General features: G+C 41.9%; 1 protein-coding gene across 5 annotated transcripts in view; it reads right to left on the bottom strand.

The window, feature by feature from the left end:
- ANK3 (ankyrin 3) overlaps nucleotides 1-27,870 on the bottom strand; it is a 206,066-nt gene that overhangs the window by 9,727 nt on the left and 168,469 nt on the right. For 2 of the 5 annotated variants that reach the window (XM_027649512.1, XM_027649513.1), the window contains 6 exons: nucleotides 19,445-27,130; nucleotides 18,732-18,806; nucleotides 17,761-17,892; nucleotides 16,625-16,768; nucleotides 11,446-11,533; nucleotides 9,091-9,466 (listed from right to left, as the gene is read on the bottom strand). In XM_027649512.1, coding sequence (XP_027505313.1) covers nucleotides 9,091-9,466; nucleotides 11,446-11,533; nucleotides 16,625-16,768; nucleotides 17,761-17,892; nucleotides 18,732-18,806; nucleotides 19,445-27,130 — 8,501 coding nt within the window. Of the gene's footprint in view, nucleotides 1-5,318; nucleotides 5,418-9,090; nucleotides 9,467-11,445; nucleotides 12,119-16,624; nucleotides 16,769-17,760; nucleotides 17,893-18,731; nucleotides 18,807-19,444; nucleotides 27,131-27,870 lie in introns of all 5 variants that reach the window. The other 3 variants (XM_027649511.1, XM_027649510.1, XM_027649509.1) reach the window with 2 other exon arrangements.

Genomic DNA, 27,870 nt, shown 5'->3' with positions numbered 1-27,870 from the left:
ATACAAAGGCTGCAGTCTGCAAGCCTCAGCCCCAGAACATGCCAGGAAGCTTTGCAAAGCAGAGTGCTTTAATGTCACCCTGCTCGCTGGAGTGTAGTCCTGCCAAAACCAGCTGGTATCCTCTCTTTGCTGCTCTCCAGGGCAGGAGAAGAAAAGAGCAGTTTCCTCAAAGTCCACTCCACTGATCAGTTCCACTGATTTTCCTAACATTTATTTGCAGATTATGGGTGTTACCAGGGACCTCCAGATAAATGGAGTTATACAGTCCGTGCTGCAGTGTTGTGCCAAAGTTCACTGCAGATTTGTCAGAGCTCTGGTTTTCTTTCATGTTTGTTTTGTTACTAGAGGGATAATAGTCCCTTTTATTCCTCCTATACATATAGTGTTGTTGCAACAGTGGAGAAAAAAGGTGCGGCTGGATGTGTCTTACCCCGACGGATAAAAAGGAATTTAAGAGCAGGCGGAAATAAGTAAGATGGAAATAACCTAAATATTTAATTTTGCCGAAGACCAGAGGCAATGCCGCAATGGGAACAGGAGCTGTACAGAGCACTCAGACCTCTTCCCCTACTGGCCCAAGCCACCATCAGGACATAATCCCCTCAGTCTCGAGATCACATTCTTGTAATGCATAAACAGCAGCTGCGCCTCAGTCTCCTTGGGGTCTCAAGCCTCTGTGGCAGTGGCACGAGAAACAAACATCTTTCATTAAGGTAATTTTCATTAGTGAGTTCTGCCTACTCAGGGAGACCTTGTTAATCAGATGCCACGACTCTCCGCCTGCGCCCGTGCTGAGTCTGTACTTGCTTGTTTGCAGACATATTGCTAAAGCCATGGGGGGGGGGGGGGGGGGGGGGGGGAAGAAAGGAAAAAAAGCCCAACAAACCAACTTGCAAGCCAGGGAGACCTGAGAGGAAATGGTGCCGCAAATGGGACAGAGTACAGCCCACTACTGGGAGCTGCCTCAGAAGTCTGTTGCTCATTGCATGAAGGACAACAGGATGAACAGACCTCATACCAGCACTTGTAGTGAGTGGTTTAATTTACCCCTTTGTTATTTTACTGAGGCTGGCAGCTCCAACTCTCCTGGGGCAAGACAAAGTGAGGGAAGCTACAGAGCAGAGCAAATCTGCAGCTCTCCTAGACAGACGGGGACTGCAGTGGAGAGGCTGTGCCCAGCTGAACACAAAAAAAGAAACGCTTCTCATTTGCCTTACATAGACCTCTTAATTCTTCTCACCTACAGGATGGCCACATTTTCACTTTCCATAAATAAGTTTCCTCTGAATAGTAAGACCATGGAAGCTGCTGGTTGCAGTTTTGACTGACTGCTGCTCAGGCTCCCATGCCACTTGTCCAGTGCAGGCTGAACCAAACCCTCCATGATTAGTAATGGGGCGTTTCATGGCAAAACACATGGAAAGGGACAAATCTTTAATAAAAATTGGCAAGAAATAACAAAAGTACAAGATACTAAATTACAGCAGATTTGAATAACCCCTGCTTAGAAATATATTTTGTTTTCCATTACATGCTACCATAAACCTTTCGGCAAGAAACTCACTAAATAGTTTTGCCAAAAATTTGTATCCATGAAAGATTTAACAACCTCTGAAAGAGCATGAAAAATTAAGACACTGATTTCTGCCATGACTGAATAAAGGAGCTTTGGATCGGGCTCTGAATATGCACATTGTGGCAGCACTCTTATTTTTCCCTTGTGTGCTAATTGCTCGCATTCCTGCACTGCCATAAACCCACTTCTTTTGCAATGCACCATCCCATCAATCCACCATGTGAACACAAGAGGGGAAAGGAAGCAAAAACAAAAACATCTGCACTACCTTGAGGTTAGAATGTGATCCTATTACATTTGGAAATGGGCATCAGTCCTTGCTTGTCTGGTTTTATGGGCTCAGCCCTCTGAAGTGCTAAATCCCATGGGAATGTGCTCGAGAGTGCTTGAACACTTGACAGGACTCAGCTCTTGGACTGCTGGGAAAATACCTCTGGGGGCAAGAGAAGCCCCATATTTGGGCCAGGACAGAGAACTAAGGTAGCAGTTAATGGAAATAACAGTTTTAGCAATAATGCAGAATAGCACTGAAAGGAAAAACAAGTTGGGAAAGAAGAGCAAAGGTAATGAAGCAATTCAGCCCTGACAGTACCTGTGGAGGCACATAGCAAAGCCTTTTTTACACAGGACTCAATTTATCCTCAAGGTTTTGGTGTTGCCAAACTTTATCCCTGCAGGCTACGTGACTACCTCTGTGCTTTTAACGCAACATGCGGGCAGTAATGAAAACCAGGAAGAGCGATTAATACTAGGAAGAAATTCTTTACTGTGAAGATGGTAAGGCACTGGAACAGGTTGCCCAGAGAAGTTGTGGATGCCCCATCAGTGGAATGTTCAAGGACAGACTGGATGGGGCTTGAGCAACCCGGTCTAGTAGAAGGTGGCACTTGCCCACAGTAGGGGGTTAGAAATGGATAATCTTTAATGTCCCTTCCAACCCAAACCATTCTATGATCCTATTAATAAAGGCTAGGGTAAACCAATGCAGTTCCCACATGCAGTTCTGCCCAGTGGAGGTTCCCAGCATACCCTCATCCCCTCCCCACTGCTGCTTGGACACAAGCTGGCAGAGCGGGCTGACAGCATGGGCACAGCACTGCATCCATTTCTGAAGCCTGTGCCTAGGTTTTTCAGATATTCAAAACAGCTCTTATTCCAGAGAATGCAAATTCAACAAAGGTTTCTAGGGCTGGCTCCTGAGTAACCACAACATAAGACAGTGTAGGATAAGTACCCCATGGTCCAGGCATGACTGCAGAATAGCACTGGAGCATTTCATCATCAGTGCCATGGCAGGGGCTGCCTGTGGGATGGGAGAGTCAGGTCAGAGTGAAAATGTCCCTGCCTCCCACCCTGAATTGCCACTTAACAACTTAGGCTAGCCAGGTGTGTCAGAAAACACAGGAGTAGAAGGAGAGCCTAATTCTCACTTCTGCCCCATGGAAGTGCACTGGCACCATTCAGTATGAGCCTAAGAGAGGCACTGGGGCTGTGGGGCTGGGCTTGCCGGGCACTCAGGCACTGGCAGGCAACAGCCTGCTGCTCCCAACCACTGCTGGGGGCCCTGCAGCAGGAATACAGGAGTTAAAATTTTTACTCTTTAGGCTGAGAGTGTTGCTCAGTGCCTCTGAGCACTGTATCCTGAGACCTCTTCCCTGACTGAGGAGCTGTTCCCCAGCTTGGGTGCATGCTCTCACAGTGATTTCAGTTCACCCAAACTGAACCTCTGTTCCCAGGAATGTGCAGAAATTGAAGTCCTGATCCCTACCAATGTTAAAGCTTGATTCTTCCATTTCATACCACCATTTCATGAACTTTACATGACTGAAATACTCATTGAAATGGCTGTTTCCACTATCTAACTCTTTCTCTAAAAAGCTTGACGATTGCTGGTTTCAGTTTTTTTCTTGTCCTGTTTTAAGCTTGTCTTGAGACGCAGAGTGGGGGATAAAAAAAGAAGCTATAAATGATCAGAAAATAACAGAAGCATCACATGTATTTTCTAATCAAGAGACAGGTACAGCTCCAATCCAGTTGAGATGAGACACATTCCCAACAGAGCGGGCTCAGCCGCCTCCACCCACCATGCACACCCTCCCCACTGAGTCTGCACTAGCTGCAGATTGAACACTATATATGCTGCTTTACCATTGCTCTGTTCAACCCCAAATTATACCACCACATTTAAGACCAATTTTCTGTGCCTTTCTCTAAACCCAGAGGCTGTACTTGGAAACCAAGTGAAGGCTTCCTTTGACACACTTTCCCCTTTTCTACTCCAACATTTCCTGCCTCCAAACCAGCAGACACCAAAATAGTTCAGACATAAATTGGGTGGGGGACCTCAGCTACAGGCCAACTACGCAGCCTTTGAAACTTGCAGCACACTTACACTTTGTGTTTTACCAGAGATGCCCCTACAGTGTTGGAGGGTCTGTAATCACCCACAGGCCACCTGCCCCACATTCCTAAGCCTGAGCAGTCATGTCTTATCTGCAGGGGCAATTACTGATGAAGGGTTATACACCCTGACCTGCCCAAGGCCCCTCATGGAAGGCAGCAGGTTCCGCTTGGAGAGATGACGGATCAGACAAAACATTCACTTCTACTGAGCTCATTTTTGCAGTTCCTGCCTTATCCTGAACAGAAACATGACTGGTATACTGAAGAGATTCATAATGAAGACAGACAGAAACATCATCCTGCCTTTTCTGAAAGTGTCTGTATTTTGGACTGTTTGGCAGCTGTGCAGAGCAGCCTATCTGCCACCCACATTGCACAAGAAGTGTGGTGTCTGTATGCAGGCTCCCCTCCACAAAGCATGGAAACAACAGTGATATAGATATGTGCAATTGGAATATCACAAATTATTCCTAAAGTAACAATTATAGCTTAGGCAAACTCAGCTAGTGCTGTAATAGCACTAAGGTGCCTGGCTGGTTTTTTTTCATGGCTTGACTACATGGTTTTCTAATAACAGCCTAATAAATCCTGTAAGTTACTGAGTGATTAACATAATGGTTTCCGATGCAGAATTATTTTCTCATGCTATATGCTGCAGGCAAATAATACCGTACTGTATGACCAAACAAGAAAAAATATGAGGGCACATGCTATTATTTGATTATGCTATTGTTATCAGTATATAAAGCATATGGTGCTATAAATAAAGGCAACCTGTAAATAAATATATTAAACAGAGCCTACTGAAGGCAACGTAAAGACTTTTATTAACTTCGATAGGTTTAAAATCAGGATCATTTGCTGTATTGAGAAGGTTTTCCAGAACACATTAAGCACTTAGTACCACAAGTTTCAACCAAAATACATTGCTCATACTCTCCTATATTCCACTCATGTGCATTCCGGCAAATGTCTAACTTGTAACTTAAAATATTTTAAAGAAAACAGAGGAAAAAAAGTTACCTTTCTGTCTGCAATTCATATTTGCTCTACAGGAGACCAACACGCTGCATCTAGCTGCAGTCTTTAAGATGCCATGCACAGCAGTGTCAGTGAAGGACACAACATGCCATGCAGCACAGTTATTTTCCAGCAGAAGACAACCATAAACCTCTGGGTTAAGCAAGGAAAGGCTGCCTAGTGCTTGGTTATAAATCCACACTGGCAGTGGAAAGCACACTACCAGAGGGACTCCAGTATGCCAAAACTGACATTCTGACACAGCAGTTCAACCCAGGTCCATGCCAACGCTGTGCCAAGAATGCAAATCACGAGGTACCTTCAGAATCAACCGCCGTCGATAAACTCTTGTAGTAATTCTCTGCTCTTCACCTGAGCTCGAATCACTCTCAATCTCACTGTCACTGTCACTATATTCCTAATAAACGCAGTTTTAGTACATTTGAACAGCACATTTGCAAGACAGAACATGCTGATCAGGACTAGGAGAAGAAAACAGAGGTTATCATGGACAGTGTTTTCCCTGTCTCTATTATGTACATAATGATTTGCAGTTTCACTCTTAAAGTGTATAGTGGGAGGAGGTCTTTTTGCTCTTTGGCATGCTGTAACTTGGTAAGTATACCAGCTATGGAATATCTCAGCAGCTCTTCAGTCTTAGAAAATGGTCTTTGGAATGCATCTGACCTGCGGAGTTTCTAAATCTTATGCAGTTCTTAAAAATTTTGTGTACTAAATAACCTTGTCATAGCTCACTGATTTTTTTTCTTCTCAAAAATTACTGTTTCAAACAAATTTTATGGATTCACAAAGTGGGGGAAAATAAATTTGCTAATAAAAAAAAGAAGACATTCACACAAAATGATTCAATGGAGCACCTCCACACAGGAGATTACAAATGTAAATGGCTTTCCTGTTCACTATTTATCTTCTATTAAGTAACAAAACTGCAGCGTGAAGCACAATCATTCTGCAATGTTTTAAGAAGAGAGCTGTTAGACCTCAGCTCAGGGCAGGGGGGAACAGTGTGACTGGTGTCATCTTGGTGCCAGGAGGTACCACAGCTGCACAGAGGGGTCTTCTCTGCCCTGGCACCCTCTGACAGCCCCACTGCTTTCCCCTCCAAACCCCAAGGAGCTCCTCAGCTTTGGGGCTGAGCAGCTCTGTGTGCACATGCCTGAAGGAGGGCTTCATACTTCTGTGTGTGATGGACTCAGGACAGAGGCCCTTCTCCCATTATGTTTGTGTGAACCAACCTTTTCCTGAATAGAGAAATTTGAAAATTTCCTCTATGTTACTTAATGACAGTCTGAATGATTAAAAAATTTAAAAATCATAAATAGTGGCTATTGAGAACTGCAGTTCTGTTTCTCTGTTTGAATCCGGCCCAAGACATCCCAAACAAGAAGCATTTCTCAGAAATTATGTGTTAAATAAGAGTAGGCATAGGTGGGTGGAGGAGAAAAAGGAATAAATAACAAAAAGCATTTAGGGCAGGATGACAGCATTTGTCTGCATGTGAAGTCTCCTGCAGTCCTCTGGCACTAATCAAATATAGATACAAAAAATTATAATCCAATCCTATCCTGAAGAAGCAACAAGAAGCAGAAGATTTCCAGAGGGCACAAAGGTTTTAGAGCAAGAGTTATTTTTAATAAACAGCTTTAAGTGGTTTATTTGTGATGGAATTCTGACACTAAGAGTCACCTTGACCATGCAGTGGACATCATCCTCTTTGGAATATTAGAGCAACTGTGCTGTGCTTCTCTCATTTAAAAAGATCACTGGAATCTGATGCTTGAGCACTGGTAGAGAATTATATGACCCACACCATCACTGCATTGCATTTGTAAATGTCTGGGCATTTATGTGGACTTGGGATGAGGCCAAAGATTTGTTTCATCCACGTCACCAGGCGTCAGCCCAATATCAATTGTCTGGGTTTATCTCCTGCTGCAAATTGTGTGCCAAAACACTGATGCAGCCCTTCTCCTGCAGGTGGGTGACTATTGATTCCTAGCCCTTTCCCAGTGAGTCACAGAACAAAATCTCTTACTTTGGGAAGCAGTTTTTTATTTTGTTCCCGCTTTCTTTCCACAGAAATAAATCTGTTTCTTCCATACTTCTGTCTTGATGGAGCATTTCTGAAGAATGCCTTGCAGAAAGACTGCAGTTGAAATTCTCTTTCTGTTTTCATGACAGCATATGAAGTGTCTCACCAGGAAATGAACTGTGTTAGTAATTAAACTATTGACCTCAAATTAGAAGATATTATTGAAAAAAGTATTGACAAGATACTAAAGCAGTTCTTGTTGTCATTCTAACAGATCCTGGTTTCTTACCCGTTCAGGCTTTGTGAGAGACCCACATTTAGAAATGACATTATTTTCTGATACCAGTTTATTCAAAGATCATGTCTATAAAAAGACTTGTTATTTAGTAGATAAGATTATCAGCCTTTACCAATAAAGTAAAGTAGTGCAGAGAGCACACATAAGAAAAGCACTCATTTATTCTTCTCAATCCAGATGGGATATCCAAAAGTAAAGAGCACACAGAAGTGGATGACAAGTTATCTTCCCACTGATGGGAATGCAGAGGGGGAAGTGCAGCACGTTTGCACACCCTCAGCACATTACAGCGTGCATCTACACTTACTGCTGCATTGAATCAGAGCACAGTACCATCATTCTGAGGTCTCCAAAGCCTACAAACACTAAGGAACTCTGCCATCTGCCTTTAACTGCCTTTGCAGAAGGCAAAGGCTCTTACATTTTTTAAGTATTCCAGTAATTAGTGAACATTAGGAAAGATCTTACTGTGTCACGAACTAATAACAAGATAATAACAATCATATGCTGCATAACTGCTGAGACCGATTATGTTACCATCTAATAAAAGAATTCTTGGTTGTATAATCAAAAGAATAGTTTAAAACGAACTAATTTAAACCTGAATGATTTATTGCAGCCCACCACAGCCAACATTTTTATTGTGCTACAATAAAAAAAAAAGTAGCTATAGCAAGTAGAAGAAATTCTACTAAAATACCTTGCTTCCAGAAGTTACAATCTCCTCCTGTATTATGCTCAGGAAAAGACAATCTCAGCAGAGAGAGGAATGTAGAAGAAATTCTGCAATTCCCTGTTTCAGCCAGCCCTGCTGGCCCTGAGGTCTATTCTGTGGCAACCCTCCCACTGCTGGAGTGTGAGGTGCACACACCTGCAGGGCTACAAGCCATCCTTTGAATCAGCTTTACTTTTAAGCTTCTGGGAAATAAATATAAGCAGCTGAGAAAGCTATCAAAATTTTCATTGTCAGAAAGCCACTTGTAATAGGAGTTCTGCAGTTAAGGATGTGCGAGTTGGGCAAGACAGAAAGGAAGGGGAGACCCTCACAGTATTTTAAGAAAGAATTGCCACCTGGAAAAGCGCTTTACATGTTTGGACATCTTTTGATTCCAAAAAGAATGGATGGACTTCAAAGTTGGGATGAACAAGGCAATGAAACAAAAAAAACATAAGGAGGAGATTAAATATAACCCAAAAGTATTTTTCTGCCAATTAACAGAGAAAAAAAAAATGCAGGGAGTGTTGGGGACAAGGAGCAGGACAGAACCCAGAGTCCCTATATCTCTTTGCTAACTTCAATGCCACAGGAAGAGTGGGAACCAGTGGCAACACCTTACTGGAAACAGATGGAGGACAGCTGAGCTGTTTGGCACTGTTTGCATAGGTGGTATGTCAGGGCAGGAAAGGGGCCTGTTCCCCAGTGATACAGAACAGCAGTCCCAGAAGCTGCTCTAACCTCTTCCAGGGCTCAGGGCCAGTCAGGCAGAGGATTATGCAGCCCTGCTTGGCTCCTCTGCCTGCCTTGACTCCACCTCATCCTATTCACAACACAAATATAAATTTCCACTAGCTTCCATTTTTCTCAATTCAGTAATAAATAAAAAAGGCATAAAGAAGGATAAAAAACCCCTCCTAACCCTGTCACAGACAACTTTACAAGTCTTACAAAAAATTATGTCAAGCAATATGTCAAGCAACAGGGACTCCTCACATCGTTAATTATTGCAGGACATACTGTACCTTCTGTTCAGACATTACTGCTCCCTCCTCCTCTTGGATGCTTCTTGGCTTGCCATCCTCAGAAGTACTCCAGCCCATCTTCTTCACACTGACAGGCACAGATGTTTTGCTGCCTTCTGTTGTTGGCTTGCTAGTCTCTTCCAAAGATTTCTGATATCCTGTTGATGATAACGTTTGCTCATCAGTACCAGCTGAGATCTGGGGCTTTGTTTTCAGGGCTTCTTTGTCACTGTGTTTCCCCACATCATTTAAAGATTCCTGGATGTAGGATTTAGTTTTTGCCTCTGATGTGGATTCGGATAGACTTCCATTTGGTTCTGGCTTCCCTGCTTCTCCTTTGACGTATGAGGTAACAGAATCTCGACATTGGTCCGAACTACAGAAAAAGGAATAGACAGCTGTTCAGTGCTTAAATCACAGGCAGAAGGGCAAAGCATCAAGCCTCTTACTGAGCTTTCAGTCTTAACAAATACATTTCACACAGAGAAAAGTAAAATTTTAGATTCCACTTGCAAACATCAGTCTATTTAATAACCTTGTCTTCTGCACTGTGGCATCCTTTCAGAAGCAATGAAAATATGGCGGACACCGGAAACATGGCCAAATGTTTTATGTTAATCTCCTTCCACTTGGGGATGGGGGAGGAAAAAGAGAAAAAAACAATATACAAAACCTACCAGTTCCCTTATATAATCATGAGCTAAAGCCTCGAGGCACTAATTCTTAAACCAGCTCTCTAACCAAAGAGGTAATGAAAGTATCTGTTACCATGCAATTACCAGTAATGACCAAATAGGTTATGTTATTCTTCCCCCAAAGTACAATATCTGTACTCCAGATAAGTTATGCCTTTTAAAAAATTTTGATATCTGAAAACAAATCCTTAGACAGTGCAAATTCTCAGTAATAGACCAAGGCAAGGAAGGTTAACTACAAGACAGAAAACTGACCAGAATTTTACCCCAGATTCACTATGGACAGGTTTAACCTGGAGTTTTGATGTACAGTGTTCTTTTCCTTTGCATTTTTGTTCACTTTCTGTTAAACACTATGACTGTACATATGAAAATATGCCAGCTATTTGCTGGTAAAACTATTTTAAAGGATAGCAAAGTGAATTCATCTAGCTAGAAACTGATATGTTATCTTCTTAAGGAAGTCCTCCTGATTCCCAAAGTGATCTGTTTTACTAATTTAATGCAATATAAAATGCAGAATAACAAAACTTGCTTAACAACAGGAATCTCATCAGTAGTAGTTCAAGTGCTTTACAGTCCTGAAAGACAATCAGTTTGCTGAAATCAATGGCCAAATTCCCACTGGATTTGATAAGAGAGTATCTAGTGCTCCCTGGAACCTTAAAACATCCTGAGTCAAAGATGCAAAGGATGTAAACTGCTGACAGACAAATGATCGCTGTGCAGAAAATGATTCTGTACTGATTTACAGCTCCTGCAGACCTGGCTCCTTCAGTTCCTGCTCACGGGAGCCACGTTTAAAGCAAAGGCAGGCAGGGGCCCCTCACCCATTCAGCAGGGCTGAACATGGCAACACATACTGCCAATGTTGAAAGCTTAAGCAGGTCCAAGGGGAGGCTGGAAAAGCTCATACAAGAGAAATGCACTGAGAATAAGTATATAGAAAGTACCCATCTCAGCAGGTCATTATGCTGAAGATAAGTGGAGCTTGGGAGAGTGCAGGAGGAAAACAGGATATACAGCCACTCTCCTTCCCTGAGCATTCCCTGTAGTCACTGATGGGAGACAACATACAGGACTAGATGGATTTGGTATCACCATTCTTACCTTCTTATGCCTGGTAACTCATCTCTTTTAAAACAGTCTAGTAAATGGGCATGACATAAGATGCTTGAAATAAGTGTTAATAAAACTGACAATTCAAAAATTAGCTTATGGAAAATGTAACAACTATCTGAGGGAATCCAAAGGGATGCAATAGAAAGGGTGACTGCTAAAAAGGTACTCAAGAAATAAGAGTAATGTAGTATCCTGATTTCAGATAATGTTCTTGATTTCAGCTACATCTACAGATCACTTAGATTCATTAAAAATAAAAATACACCAGATAAAGGACATGAAAAGTAATATTACCTGCTAAAGATAATACAAAATGTTTCTCAAATTCCTGTACCAAGAACGAAACCTGATAAATTTTTTTAAAGACAAATACATCTGAGGACAATTCACCTCAACTATTACTTTTTCCTTGAAATGTACATGTAAGTATACATGCATATTCTCATGGAATAGTAGAGCAGCAGGCTCTGCACTGCTCCTGGAGGTACAAGCGTGGGAAAGTTGGCTTACACACACACTCCAACACAAAGGTGCTCACCTATCATCCAAGCGATCTAGCAGGCTACCACCTATCCTGCGTCCCGACGTTGGTGGCTCAGAGACACTTGACGAGTCAGGCTGCCAACCTGTAATTGAAGACATTTCGTGTTCTGCTTGTTGAACACCTTTAAGAATTGACCATACTCTCTCTTCCGTCATCTCCTCAGACTCAGCTCCTTCTTCCAGATGAATGTCCTCAAACAGAGACTTAAACTTTTCTGCCGTCATCTCCTCATCAGTACCAGACTTTTCTCTCTCAGGCTGTTCAGTCCTTACTCCTCTTTTACTAGTCTCTTCACTCTGCCTTTGTTTAGCATCTTTTGATATCCCGCCATAACTACCAAGATACCGTGGAAAATCCTTAAGGTCCACTTCCTCCAACTGGCTCTTGCCTATGGAAATATCTTTAGGTATTCCTTCTCTAGGCACTGAGAAATCGACTTTGCTGTCATCCAGTGAAGTGTCTTCTTCAGTCACCACTGGCGGTGCTGCTGCTGTACCATCTACTTGTCCCTGGGAGGTCACTAACACGTCACTCAGTCTACTAGGAGTTCTAAGGGGTGACTCTAGGCTAGAGGTGTCACTAAAGAAATCGTCCTGATGGAAAGGGGTGGGCGGCACGAAGCGCAACCCAGTGGGAGTTTCCAGTTCCACTTGAATGGAGGGATAACCTAAGGAAGACAGCACATTTGGACTGACTGGGATGAAGCATGAAGCAACAAATAAGCAAATGCCAAATGATTCATGGGTTACGTAAAGTATGAAACACATGAGGAGGTGCAGGTGTATAAGAACCAGTGCAGTTCTGATAGATTTCGTTACTCTGTCCCAAACAGATGGAACAAAGAATGAGTACTGCCAGTGAATAGTACAGTGAAGCCAGTACTTTTGACTATTTTGTTAATAGTCTTTAAAGATTTCAGCAATTGTTTTTGCAGCCATTTTAACATTTTCAAGCTATAGCGGATTGTCTTATGAGCATGCAATAAATCAAATGTGGACAAAGGTGGTTGTCCCTTTATACACAAGACAATCTCATGCAGCCATATTGTGCAAATCTTTATTTCCCAGTTTTGGTGGTTTTTTTTTTTTTTAATTTTGAAGTTTAATAAACAGATTTTAAAGACAGCAGTAAATCATAACATAGGACAGCCACATTTTCGTCAGTAGGTATTATTTCCACAGGTCCACATTTTTAATATGCTTTTACATAAAAATACACAATACCAGAAATACAATGTTACTAATATATACCTCCAATTTAACCACAGAGTGCAAGAATGGAATAGTTAAAGAATGAAGAACAGAAATGGATCCTAATGAGGATACTAAAAATAGTAGATCTAACTACACAGCAGGATAAAAAACTAAAATAAGGAAGTTAACAAAGGGATAAGAGAACAAAAACACAACAAGGGAGAACTATATGAATATTTCAGGTACAGTAAAGTTATATGGGTGAGAGGACTGTGGTGAGTAAGGAGATCTTGGTGATCTTGAAGACTGAGGTGATCTTGGTGACATTGGTACAATCAGATACACTGATCAAATAAAGAGAAAAGAAAAATTGATGAAAACATGAAAAAAACATACAAAAGGATTAAACTGAAATATACACACAAAAATGACAACAAAACCTTAAGTTCTTATCCTGGCAAATGAGGTTGGGTAACCTACAAAAGGAAAAAATACATGCTGTGGGGTTAACTTGACATTGTGCTGCCTGCAAAGGGAGGTGCATTAATAGGGTGCATTTGGGGTTTTGTTTCCTGAATCAGCTGAGAGAAAGGCAAAGGTGGTCTGGTCTTGGTGAGGAAAGGAAGCTTGAGGAAGGTTCAGAGAGGAGGAGAGACAAAAAGCAACTGCAGAGAAGCGATTTTGTTCCTAAAAACATTGATGCTACTATTAAAAGGCGCAAGCAACATTTCAAGAGCAACTTTCTTAAAATGTCAACAGAAAATTATTTCTGTAGTGCAATGATTCAATGACCAGCAATGCTGCTCAATAATGGAGGCACACTGAGCTCATATGCTCTAAAGGAAAAAAAAATTACTAAAATACAGAGAAAGCCCAATACATACTTGAACATATTACAAAAAGCAAAGGAAATGTTACTTACAAAAGAAAATCTTATTTAAGGAGCTACTTATAATACATGTGAGAAAAATCAAAGTAACAATCCAATGCCTGATATCTAACATTTAAAATAAGAAAAAATCCAACATTTAGCATCTTCAACATACTGATAAATAATAAGCATTCTTAGGGAAATTTTGTTTTACAAGCAGAACTTCATTTATCCTTTTAATCTGACTCAAAATTAATCTGCGTAGTTCTAAGCTGGTACAGCTTCCTTGCAAAATTATATAATTTTAGGCATTAGCAGATGGAAAATTATATTCTTTCATGCACTAATAAAACATTTTCTTATTTTTCTACTGCCATTGCAGAAATGGTCCAAGTGAAATTCATAAAACAACTGATGGTCACATGTCTTGAAGAGGCTTGGTAGTATATTGCACGCTAATTTATCCTATGCAATTACTAAGCATATTTTTTCCCTTGTTCTTCATTCTTTTCATTTTTCCTTGGAGAATTCTCACTACTATTTATCTAGACAGGAAGCAAAAGAATACACATATTTCCAGGTAACTTGTCAAGCATGCAATACCAAGTACATTAAAAATATACATGGGCAAGCCTCAAAGGACAACTGTTGCAGGAGAAAAACTTGGTCTTGTCAATTGACATTGAGGTTGATGGGAACAAGTTTACTCAGCCACACACTTGTGGGACCCCACACTCACTCTTCTGAGATATTAATGGGCCACCTAATGTCTCCATAAACAACTTGGATGCAGGACTTGAAGGTGTACTAAGTAAATCTGCCAATGATACTTAATTGGGAAGAGCTGTTGACTCCCTCGAAGGCAGGGAGGACCTGCAGAGAGACCTCAACAAATTAAGAGGGCTGAGCAATCACCAACCATGTGAAGTTCAACAAAGGAAATGCCGGATTCTGCACTTGGGATGGGGCGACCCTGGATGTACAGACAGACTGGGGAATGAGATGGTGGAAAGCAGTGCCAGGAAAGGGACCTGGGGGTCCTAGCTGATGGCAAGCTGAATATGAGTCAGCAGTGCCCTGGCAGCCAGAAGGGCCAACCCTGTCTTGGGGGGCATCAGGCAAAGCCTTGCCAGCCGGTCAAGGGAAGGGATTGTCCTGCTCTGCTCTGCGCTGGGGCGGCCTCACCTGGAATACTGGGGCAGTTTTGGGCACTGCCATACAAAAGACGTTAAGCTACTAGAGATCATCCAAAGGAAGGCCACAAGGATGGTGAAGAGCCTAGAGGGGAAGCCAAGACAGGAGTGACTCAGGTCCCTTGGTTTGTTCAGCTTGGAGGAGACTGAGGGGAGACCTCACTGCAGTCTACAACTTTCTGATGATGAGAAGAGGGGCAGACACTGATCTCTTATCTCTGGTGACCAGTGACACGACCCAAGACAATAGCATGAAGCTGTGACAGGGGAGGTGTAGTGCTTTGAACCAGGTTTTTCCCCTGCAGTTGAAAGTGGTAAAACCCCAGGGGGTGGTGGCCCTGGAAGTTTTGATGTTTTGTCCAATGAGTGCTTCTGCAAAATATAAACATATCACAACCAAACGGAAGAGAAGAGTTGTAGTTTTGGGAGTAGAGGAAGGTAGCCATGTTGTGAATGCCATGAGGAAGGGGGCTCGGAGCCCCTTGGGCCCTCTGGGACCCCTCAGCCCCTGGCTGGGGGAAACTGCAGAGACTTGGAACAGTGTTAGACTGGGCTAAGTGTCTGTAGTTAAGCTGGGAGATGTTTTTCCGCTGTGAGCAGCAGCCAGAGATACTGAAAGCCGCGGCAGCCAGCACTGACCGGAGGAAAAGCGGTGGCACAGAGCCAAAAGATAAGAGAGCAGCAAAACAACCATGCAGGAAAGCAGACAGAACTTCTGCAAACCTGAGAGAAAAAGAACAGCAGCAGAGAACAGAACTAAGTTTCTACAGAGAGAAAGCTTGGGGGTAAGAACTGCAAAACTCCCCTAAATTTCCTTTGAGATCCCTCCAAAAATGGAGGGGGTGGACTCTTACTGATCAGAAGTCCTAAATGGAGTAAAGGAGCTAAGAAGCTCGGTTGTCCTGAGAGCTCAGCCAGGACGGTGTGTAGGAGGTAGACCTTGAGCCCTCCCTTGCTGCAAGCTACAAAGAAGCTCACAGCCATCTTGAAGCAGGGCACAGAAGCTCTGCAAGGGGCTGAGTCCCCTGAAGATACCAGACCGTCACGAAGACCCCCTGTGCTTCGTGATATGACCGTGGTGATAGCGACCTTTGTCTGGCGTGAATGCAGCCCACGGAAGACCCCTTTGCCTGCATCAGGGGGCGGAGAGTGGCTTGGATTTTCCGCCTCGTGAGTACTGGCAGAAGTCCAGCTATCAGCTGCTGCATGTGAAGGGGACAGATTGCTGCTGTAGAAGATTCTGCTGCTCAGAGACTAGAAGGGATCTGTCCTTCTTCCCTCCTGGACTTTTGTTTGGAAGGGAGAAGAGATCCGATCTGTTGTAAATACTTATGTCATGGTAGAGATAGCTAAGGTTGTATATAATGTATTGTAGTATTTATTTGTACAGTCATTGTAATATATTCCCTTTCCCCCCACTTTGAGTGTGGTGTGTTTTGTCTGGAAAGAGTCATCTCTCACTGGGTTGAGATGTGGGAGGGGGAATGGAGCCAGGGAATTAGATTTTTGGGGATCTCAAACCATGACAGGAGGTTTAGGCTGAATATTAGAAAAAGGTTTTTCACCCAGAGTGTGGCCAGGCACTGCAACAGGGAAGTGGTCACAGCACCAAACCTGCCAGAGTTCAAGAAACATTTGGATGATACTCTCAGGCACATGATGGGATTCTTAGGGCTGCCTTGTGCAGGGCCAAAAGCTGGACTCAGTGATCCTCATGGGTCTCTTCCAGCTCAGGATAGTCTATGATTCTATGGATACCATACCATAAGCATGCTTTAGGAGAGGAAAACCCCTTTACACACTTGAAACAACTGTTTCTGTAGAACTTACAATTTTTCTTTAAAGTCACGGTTATACAACATTACTGTATTATTGGACATGTCACTGAACTAAATATGACTATGGAATTCAATTACCATCAATGGGATCATGAAAAACGTTATTTTCATCTGCAAAACTTCTGGTGCCTGAAATATTTCCATAATCAAATATTGGTCCTTCCAACAGGGTCACGATATCTATTCGATTAATTTTTGTCAATACAGAAGTTAAGGCATCAGCTGAAAAAAAAATAAAACATGTTAGAAAAAAGTTCAGCACTGCAGAACTGTGTAATCATTTTTCTCAGTTACATTCAGATTGCATTACTTACAAATTGCTGGTATGTCCCAAAGTCTTTGGTTCTAGCAAACCCCATCATTTGTCTAAGCATTCAGCTGCCTACTTATTCAAGATATACATCTATTAAGAGTCTACAGTGTGTCCAAGTATAATTATATTACAATACAAAAGACACAAAGAATAAGGTCAGAGAGTTCTTAAAGAATGTATTTACTTACTACCGAAACAAAATATCCTTTTACTGGAGCATAAAGGGAGTGTAAAAATCCTTTTACCATTCTGAGGAACAACAGAATAGGCAGTCATGTAGGTAATAATGCATGTAAGGCATGAGTACATGCAGTACATCATGAAAAATCATTTACAATAATCTTTTCGTGAGAACACAGTAATACTGGAAATTACCTTTACAGTGAAAGAGATCAAAGTAGACTCAAATTGTTCGTAGGAGTATGTGGATCAGAGAATGATAATGAACACCACTGACAAAAATCAAACTCTCTCTTTCAGTTTGAGCAATTCAAGTGAACTGAACAGATAAACCCAAAAGTATCAGCACAGAATCAGTGTCTCCACCACTCCTTACAGGAGGAGGTTGAAGTCTTTTCCTATGACCTACAATACTGTGAGACTACCTAACTTTCCCAGGCAGTCTACTACCATGTTTCACATTCTTCGCTATTGGAAATATTTTCTTTTCTGGAATTTAAGTTCACTACTTGTCCCATCAATTACGGATGTGGGGAACAAATTATTTCTGTCTGTGTACATAGTGAAAAAAAATGACATATTTCTGACTTCCAGTAAAAATATAACAAAAAGCTTTTTTTCATGGATGGTTTGTGAAGGACATTCACAATGTTTTCTTCAAGCTGGTAACAGATGAAAGGGCTATAACTTATAAACAACAAAGTTAACTACTTGAACTTACTTGTAGCATTCTTCCCATCTCTGGTAACCCATTTTTTTAATAACATGAAGCTTTGAGCAATAAGAGAATTTGGGTTTTCTACTCGGATTTGATTTATTTCATCCACAGAAAAATTCAGTTCTCTTGCCAGTTCTATAAAGACAAAAAAAAGCAAGGAAGAAAAGGAAACAAATCCAAACCCACCAAACAATGCACAAATCCCTCAGTCATCCTGTCAGGCTTATAAATACTGTCTTTTCTTAATCACACAGATATTAACAAAACTACCTGAAGCAAACTTTACGGATAACAATAAACATGGCGTTATATACCTGCACTTTAATTTTCTAAGACAGACATAAGTTTGAATTTGAATCATCCATGTGAGCTATTATCACATTTGCACTCCATAAGCCACTTGAACACGGTGGAAAAAACCCTCTTTGGAGGCTGTCTCATCACTGCTAATCTATGAACTCTGGGGTTTTTTTGGTGACTGTTACTCCTCTAGGAGCTTGCTGTGCAGCTCAGCACTGGTGAGAGCTGCCTGCTGCAGCTTTAAACCCATGAAGTGGCAGCTCTGCCTGCCAACACGCAGAGGTACACACAGTCAGGATGAAAGCATCAACTTGCCGGGGCACTGCGGGGGTCCCTGCAACCAGGGCTTTGGGGAAACTGCTGTCCAGTTTCAGCAGATACTCCAGAGGCAGCCCTGAGCCTGAGCAGGTAGAGCCTCTCAGTTCCTCGGCAGAACGTCTTGAGAGAAAAGACATCTAGCTATTCTCCCTGTGAGCCCCTCTTTGCTTTATTGTGAGACCAAAGAATGATTTCCCATTAGGTATCTTTGCCCAGCAATGCACTGCACATTTTGGGAAGCTGGCCTCACTGTGAATATGGGAGAGCCTGACGCAGTCTTGCTGCGCCCTTGGTAAAAGACAACCTGAAAATGCAATAACAAAGACTAATTTTAATATTAAAGCAGAAAAGCTTACCTGTCCAGCTAAGTCCTAGGTGATCAGCTACAATTGCCATCCTTATATCTGTCCGTTCACATGGACTCTGTGGACCTGTGATTTACAATTTCTCAATTAAAAAGGTTTTGCACAGAAAACCACAATACCGGATAATCGTTTATTATAAATAATAGCTTTAGTTTGACTAAGTTGACGGTGCTTATATTGTTTACTAGAATGGTTGTGTGACCTAATAACCTACAAAACAAAATTTTTTCACAGCTTTTAGATTTTCACCTGAGTAAAGCCAAATGTACAACTACATGATGTCATGTAATGAAACCAAACATGCTGACATCTAGCTGTTAGACTGCAGACAAGTTGTTCAATTACTGGTGAAAACCACCAAGGCCAGATTATCATCTATTTTTCTCTACTTTGACAGAACAAATTTGCTGTCATGAAAGACATCTTTCAATTTCTGAGTTACATCAATTTTTGAGTTACATGAATGTCTTTGGCATGCTTCACTAGCTTTCTACAGTACAGAACTTGTTTGAAGGAAGAAAAAAGAGAATAAGACAGCACATACAGATGACAATGACAGAATGAAAACTACAGTTAAGTCACTCCACAGGCAATCACAACAGTTCATGCACTAGGATCAACAAGTTGAAAGTTTTACAAACTAGGCTTGATCTCCACGAGGTGAGCCATGAGAGCTCCAGAAACCTGACTGCCTTCATTCTCACCAGTCCTCTTACTCCTCCTCCTCTCACTGTCGGCCTTTTCAATCTTTGATTTTATAGATGCTGCCTCTGTTCTCATGTCTCTAGCAGACTTCGGTGTAATGGAAGGCTGGTAAACTTGAGTAGCTTCTGATAAGGATGTGTTCCTTGATGTACTGTCTTCTTCATCATCAGAGACCTCTGACTGCATCTTTTTCTCTTCATCAGATAGACGATCCACAAGCTTTAATGTCTCACCACTAATTCCCTTAAAATATTCAATAGAATGCTTACATACCTCCCTAAGCTGATTTTTCTTTACTTTAACTGTTGTCACGGTGACGGAGGTAGATCTTACCTTTACTGGTAATTTAGAAGGAAGTTGTTTTGTTTTTTCTTTCTCTACCTGCTCTTGTTTTGGCAGGGCCGGAGTTCTTCTAGCTAGATTACTCCTATGTGTATTTTTTACAGGAATCCTAGACCTTGCTTCTAGACAGGGAGAAGAATTATTTTGTTTTGCTTTGTCAGGCTTACTAGCCCCTCTCACTCTACTCCCTGTATTGCTGTGGAGATTATTTTGTGAAAAGGTTTGTTTTACTGAGCTGGCCTTTACAGGAAGCTTTGATTTTCCTCTAGCCCCTACCAACTCTGTTGACTTTTGCTGCTCTCCATGTGGTTTTTGCTTATCTCTTACTCTGTGTCCTTGTGTTGTCCCTGTACCTTTTCCTGAAGTGCTTTTTGCTTGATTAGCTTTCTGGAGGGAACATTTTGGTTCCAAATGTTCTTTTAGCACTACATTACAGGTAATATCATCTGTAGGGACAGCAGATGAATCCAAATTGTTGTTGTTATTAAAATTATCTTTGGGAAAATCAGTGTTTTCTGATTGCCTACAGCTTGTTTGGCTAGAAGCTGAACTCGCAATCACTGCTACAGTTTCATTTTCTAATCCCTGACCACTTGGCATCACAGCTTCTATCTTATCTGCCACTTCGCCAGGGCCATCTTTCTTCAGAGTCATGGTGGAAGCAGAAATTCCCATTTTAATTGGTGTGCGCAATTTGGGATCAACTTTGGAAGCGTTTACTGCTGCCGATGATTTCTCCAGTGAGTTACTACCAAGTGTTTGTTCCATGCAATCTCCACTGGCCTGGATGCCGGGCTTATGTTCAACTGCTGTTGTTTCTACCGGTCTCTCTACGTTTGTCTCTACAGTGCTGTCCCCTGCCTGTGGCTGTGTGATGGCAGTGACTGTACTTTTATCCCCTTCCCCCTTGTCCCCTGACTTCCCTTCAGAAGTATGCTCACCAATCTGAAAAAATTGGAGTCTTTCTTCAACAAAATCCCTCTTGCTCATGTCAATTGCACCACTGCGAGTCATCTCAAACATCTTCCCCTCATGAAATGGGAAGGGGTTGGGCTCGCTAGTTGGCGTACTCTCATCTGTTGGAGTTCTGGCTGGAGTTGTGTCAGGTGTTGTTGCTTGAGATCTGTCTTCCACTGCCAGACCAAATGGTTTAGCCTCATCATCCCTTGATTTAGTCTCAAACACTTCATCGTCACCTCGGTTATTGGACCACGGATCAAAATCTAGACTCTTAGTGGCCACAGTTTTGAAAGGTGTTGCAAATTCTTCATCTACTTTGTAACTGAAATACGAATCAGGAAATACAGTCCTGTCAGGGTGTCTGCCTTCCAAAGAGAAAAACTGTGCCCCTGACTTCTTATCGCTCTTATCTCCGGCTTTTTCAGAAGCTGGACCCTTTGAAGGTGTCTTGTCTTCTTCAGGGCCTACCTTGCCTTCCTCCTCAATGACTTCAAGCTTACTCTGGCTAAATGAGCGATCAGTCTGCTTTAGAATGCCTTCTGTAGTCCATACGTCCTTTTTGGTTTCAACTGCCGGACCTGCAAGTTTAGAATCACTCTCAGTTAAACCATCATCTTCATCTTGCAAATCATAACCGTCAAGAGAGTCAATCTCTGTCGCATCGGTATCATGGGAGAATTCTGCAGTGGTTGCTATGGAACACTCTGTGACAGACTGGTCATTGTTACTCCCGTTTTGCACTACATCATTCTGGGGTGAATCAATGTCAAACTCATTAGGTTTCCCAGAAGTGGGATGTCCTAACTCTTTTTGTTTCTCAATCTTTTCAGGGCCTCTGGGTTTTGAGGTTTCTTTCTGGTCATCTTCCAGCTCCTTCAGTTTGAACGTATACTTTTTAAGCGGAACAGGTTGATAGAGAGATTCGTCATCACTGGAGTCACTGACATCTGCTCCTGGTGGCACAGGAGACGGCGGCTGTACTCTTATGACAGGTTCAGCCAGTTGGCATTTGTCATGTTCATCTTGCAAGTTCACTTCGGTCATCTCCATTTCACTCTCAGTGGAACAATGGGACTTCTTTTCTGACTCGCCTTGATCTGCATCCAGTGGTGGAGGAGGAGGGAATTCGATATAGGCAACTCTGTTACCTTTGGGTCTTTTGTTAGAGTCCTTATTTATAAGATTAGGCAATGCTTTGTCAATCTGTGGCTCCTCAACCTCTGCCTGTTTCACAGATGTTGACTTAGCCTCTGCTTCCTCCTCTGACTCCTCAGACACCTCAGGTATAGGGCTGGGTTTGCCTGGGATATAAGCTATTAGTGAGTCAGGTGTTTTAGATGTAAACTCATAACTCACTTCCTCTGAACTCGGTGTTTCTGGTGTTAAAGGGCTTTTACCAGAGCTGTCTATAAAGGACACTTGTTCTAGCGTGTCATCTTCTGGACTACCTTGTGGAGAAGGAGGTTGTTTTTGCTGTCTAGCTGTGTAAAATGTCCCCCTTGTCTCCTGTACTGTCTTACTCTCCTGACTGACAATTTTTTTAATATTTCCTTGTTGCACCTCTTTCTCATATTGCTTTCCTACTTGAACAAAACTGACATAAACAGGTAAGGTCTTAATTTCTTTTACTCCCTCAGTGCTTACTAGTGGTGCAACTTTATCCAAGTAATCACTGTCACCGGGCTCAACTATGTCACTTGAAGGAAACTCCTTTCCTGGGCTACATTCTAAAGAATCTGGTGATTTGCTAGGGGATAGTTCTGTTTCCTCAGCAGGAGGACTTAGGCCTATTGAGCTCTGCTGCTTAGTAACTTTTCTGATTTCTGAATGCTTTATTTTTTCATCTTCCACATAATCAATCTGTCTTTCAACCTTCTCCTTAATCACAGCTGATTGGGATACTTTAGCTGAAAGTTCATAGACACCATCAAGCATGGCTCTCTTCTCCTCAACAATTCTGATTGGAATATGGGACACAGCAATTTCTTCTTTCCTTTTGGATATTTTATCAGCCACTTCACCATTACGTTCCCCCTCCCTGACAACAAATTCTCTGTATAAAACCCTTTTTGAGGGAGATTTTACAGTCAGTTCCTTCACTTCTTCTGAATGAATTCCGTTTGTGGCCAGTTTGTGCTCTGTCACAGTGATAAATTCACTTTTTTTGTCAGTTTTGGATTCAGCGTGATCAACGTGGTTTTCTTTTACTGTATCTGGAACCAGCACATGCGAAAGTTTTTCTTTCTGTGTCTTATGGTTAGAAGTTCCAGGACTTTCCCACGTCCTATAGATTTTTTTGTCCCAGTGTCCCTTCGTTGTTGAGTCTGAGCTGTACGCCAGCTCTTTTGCCTGCGGTTCTGGAAGGCATTCTGGCATGCCTTTCCTCGTCTCAGTTCTTTGTTTTTTTGTGTCTGAAGCACGAGAGTCTTCAATAGCTTTCCCTTTACCTGGAACAAGGTCTTCCTGTATTTTCACCTCTTTCTGCAAAGCAGTGCTCCCATCAACGACCTCTATTTGCTTTGCATGTTTCTCTCTGGAATAAGACTGATACACTGGTAACTTACTTTCTTGCAATTTCTTTACTGGAATTTTGGACTGACCATCCAGCTTTTTTTCTTCTTGAGTTATGTCCTTACTCCTTGGACTTATACCCTGTTCAAATTTAAGCCTAATGGAACTGAGCTTTGATTGCTTCAGCTGAAATCCAGCCTCGGGTACTCCAGTCTGCTGAGCACTTCCTTTGTGTTCCATAGTTCGTTTAGAGTCCTCTGTGTGTTGCACAAATATCCTTTTTTCAGGACTGCTGGGCAAACTGGATGCTTTTCTTTCATCCACCTTGGGGAAGCATTTCCCATCGTGTGCATACTGCTTCACCTTATTCCATTCATCCCTGGACGATGGCAGTTCAGAGAGCGGAACTTTCTCGGGGCTGCTGCTGGCAGAGCTCTGGCTAGAATGTATTTCCTTGCCATTTTTTTTATGCTGCTTTTTCTCTGGAGACTGTAGCTCATCATTCAACTTCTCTGTTTTATCCCGAAAAAACTGTGATACTTCAGTGAGTTTTTCTTCTGCCTCTTTAACAGTCCTGTCCACCCTGTCTTCATATATCAACTTTTCTCTACCTCTGTCTAATCTGTCCTCAGTAAAGCGCATCCACATTGCATGTTTTGGACTACTAACATCTCCAGTGTAGTGTAACACTGTCACTTTATCATAATGATCATCTTTAGACATTTTACCTACACCATTTTCAGACACATCCTTATAGATTTTGGAGAGAATCTCTTTTTTGGGGGCAGTAGCTACTTTTTCTCTGCATCGTTTATCAGTCCCCTGTAACTCTGCACTAAGGGGTAGAGCATGGTCAGTAACTGACTCCTCAGTATCAGAATGAGACACATCTAGCTTTTCTGAAAGAAGCATTTTCTCAGCAAACCTGTAAGACTCCCCTCTTAGTTCTGACAACTCATCATCATGGTATTCTATTGAGTGCTGACTCAAAAGCTTCAGTGTTTTGTAAGAGTCATCAGACATGAGTTGAGCAGAACTAGGGCGACTGTCTTCTTCCTGGGACACGGGAGTGTTAACTCTAGAGGATTCCAGATAAGAAGGAAGTGACTCTTCGGCTGTGAGCTCCTCTTCTTCTTGCTGACCTTGTTCATCTGAACAAGGGAAAGCATCATGTTTTTCCAACTCTTTTAAGTTAATATCTCCCCGAGGTAAGTCTTTCTGATATACATACATTTCTTTCTCTGGATGCTTTTTTGTTTCTCTAATAATGACTTCAGTAGGTTCAGCCTGATTACCTTGTTCAATATGGACCTCTATTATTCGCTCCAGTTTGGGTTTCATTTTGCTGTCCTTCTCTGCATGTTGTGGTGAAGTTTCAGCAGACTTGCTAACATCGGATGTTACTGATGATTTATGTTCAAACAGACCTGCCAGTTCTTTGGAAGGGTCACGTCCAGACTGAAAGGCTTTCATTATGTCATGAACAGACATTGTTTCCTCAATTCTTTCAGATGTACTTTCTGTGCAAGGAGGTTTATGATAGACCATCCTAGTCGTCGTAGTGATATGAGTTTCTTCTTTTACTCGGACACCTTTACTAAGGACACACTTGTGGTCATCTTCTTCACTGCCGCTGGCTTTCATTTGAAAAGCTTTAACCTTCTCTTTAATAGACCCAGAAGGTTTTTGCTCCAGCTCCATAAACGTAGGGGTAGGTTTTGAGGCCGGCAGCTCCTCTGCCTTATGCTCTGCAATTTCTTCAGAGGATGGTTCGTAGCTGCGGATAACATGAACTACTTCAGTTCTTGTTTCTGTAATGACGGGAGGGATGGGTACATCATGGAAAAGTGGTTTTGGCCCTGTGCTTTCAGCACTTTGTGGGGCAGAAGGTGTCTTTTCACTCCTTGTTTCAAAGCCACTGTCAGACAAGGGACTTTTATCTTGATCGTGTTGAGAAAAGTCATCTGGAGACTCTAAAATAGTGTCTGTTCCAAAAAAGGAGTCTGCAATCTTGCACAACTCCTTTTCTGATGTTGAAGGCCTCATGGAGGCTGGAGGCATTTTAAGTTTATGTTCCTGCAAAGCAATAGCTGGTTTTAAAATGCGCTTTTGTCTCTCTTCACCTTCTTTTTTCCCCTCTTCAAACTTGTACTTTATGTTTGTTAATGAACTGCTACCAATATCATTTGCTAAGTAATCAATAACTTTTGACAAGCTATAATCCTTTTCCGACATGGTTTTAGTTTTAATTTGGACCTTCTCTGGAACAGACACAGGAGGGCTTGTCAAAGCTTGCTGTCTCGCTTCATCAATCTCCTCTGTACTGAACTCTACCCAGTCATCCTCAGACAGGTGTCCTTGATCACTTTTGGATACTTTAGCCGACCCTTTACTTTCTAAACACACATCTTTTTTCAGAATCTCACTAACTTTTACTAAGTCCTCTTTTACTTTCTCAACAATTTTAAAGGGCTCTTCATCATCAATTCTACCCTCTTTTGGTATGTCAGGTTGGAACGGTTTCTCCTCTGCGACATCTGTCTGCAATATTGCAGTCATTCTTATCAGATCCTCTTTCATTTCAGCAACATCTTTCAGTATCTCCTGACTGGAGGATAAAGAAGAGGGTGTGGACAATTTGAGAGCAGAGGGTGCTAAAAACAAGGATGATTTTATTGGAGATGAAGTTCGATTAAAGGTAGGCTGTGTGCGTGCCTCTGTAGTCAATGTTTTAATAGGTGACAGTAACGCAGCAGCTGATTTTGTAAGTGAAGACGACTCTGGGAGCTTCTTTAATGCTGGTTCAGACAAAACATTGACTACAGAATATACTGGCACTGTTATTGTTGATGAAGTTACTGATGAGGTAGTTGCAGATATTGACCCAAGGGCTGTGTACAAAGCACCTGCAGGAGCAGTTCTCATTGACTGGAAAGCTGATGGTGCTGAAGATACAAATGACCTGAGTGGAGAAAATGACATTGTTGTAGCTGTTGAAAACACTCTCTCAGCCGTGTCAGCAACTGCGTTAGCAGCACAACTTGCAGAATGTGCAGCTGCAGCAATCTTGTCTTGAAAAACAGCTGCAGCTTTGGATCCATTTATTAAGTTGGCAGAAGATGGGTATTTCAGAGGTGACACAGACCCATTAAGCAATGGGACTTCTGTGTGCCCAGCTACATGTTTTGCTGGCGACGAGAGAGACGAGGCCATCATGACTTTAGTGGATGAAACAGCATCAACTGCTGACTTAGCAGGTGACACCACTGACTTTAGAGGGGACGATAAAAGTGAAGATGCTGATGTGATGACCGATTTAAGTGGCAAACTTGGAGAGTACATGTTAATGTTGGATTTGGGGGATGCTGGAGGCGTCATGGTTATGGATGATCTCTCCAAGAGAGATCCTGCTGTAGTCACTGGAGATGTCCGAGAGGGGAATGTGGTAGTGGATGCCAGCCCTTTTAGACTAGCAGCTTCTGTGACTGCGGGAGCTCTGACGAAAGAGCCTGAAGTGACCTGGATATTGTATGGAGGCTGCGATACCACAGTTTTTATTGGCGAAGAGATTGTCCGAAATGATCTAATCGGAGATGCTACATCACTAACAGATTTAACTGAAGATGTGGTAGAAGCTCCTAATGTGGATTTGATTGGAGAAGTAGAAGAAACAGACCATATTGATTTTAATGGGGAAGCTGTAGGAGTGTTAGAGGAAGAGCTTGATAAGGATGTAAAGCCTGATTTGGTTTGCCCAGGCACTGTAATTGGAGCTGTTGTCCATGACTGATATGGCCGTGTTGAAAAGAATGGCTTGTATGAGTAAGTAGCAGGTAGGGATCTTGTTGCTCCTGCACTCCGTTCAACTGTTTCTTAAATTGTTAAATTAAAATCAAACATAAAAATCAACAAAAATGATTAAAAAACAGAGAGACCAGAGAAGAAAATTGGTCAGTAAATGTTGTAATATCACAAAAAGCAAGTACAATTGTTTGCATGAGTTCGGATGAAGGAGGCAAACGAAGATTTTAAAAAGGAAAGAAAAAAATTAGGAACGAGCCATATGCTGATAACTGGTCCAAACCAAAAAGCAACATGAAATGAAAGATGGAAAGCACATAGCAACTAAATCTGCAAACAATGAATAACAGAAAACACAACAAAGGAATCCATAAGGTAAAAATAAAGCCACATCAAAATTTCTTCTCTTACTTCCTATTGACTTTCTGATGTGCTACTTCTGAAATATTAATATCAGCTCTATTTTGCCTGTTTAGGTATGTCTCTGCTTTGTGCAACTCTTAGAATTATCCTTTTAAGAACTTCTATTGTTGCTCTATTCAGATTTGAACCTATACAAAAATATAAACTTGTGCAAAGTGACATTATATAGCTAAAATCTTTTTTTAAACCACTCAGAACTATTTCATGCAGAACCCAAAATTCCTTTAAGTGACAGGCATTTGATGTGCAAACTGTGAAGCAACTGGAATAAATTCAAATCTATATCTTCCATGCACAATTCGGATATGCTTCACACTCACAAAGCCAATAAGAGCAAGAGCTTTTCTGAGTCAATACTAAAAAAAAAAAAAAAAAAGAAAAGAGAAAG

This window comes from Corapipo altera, unplaced genomic scaffold (assembly GCF_003945725.1).
Source record: "Corapipo altera isolate COAL_440 unplaced genomic scaffold, ASM394572v1 53, whole genome shotgun sequence".
Taxonomy (NCBI): Eukaryota; Metazoa; Chordata; class Aves; order Passeriformes; family Pipridae; genus Corapipo; species Corapipo altera.
This window is presented reverse-complemented; position numbering and strand designations above follow the sequence as displayed.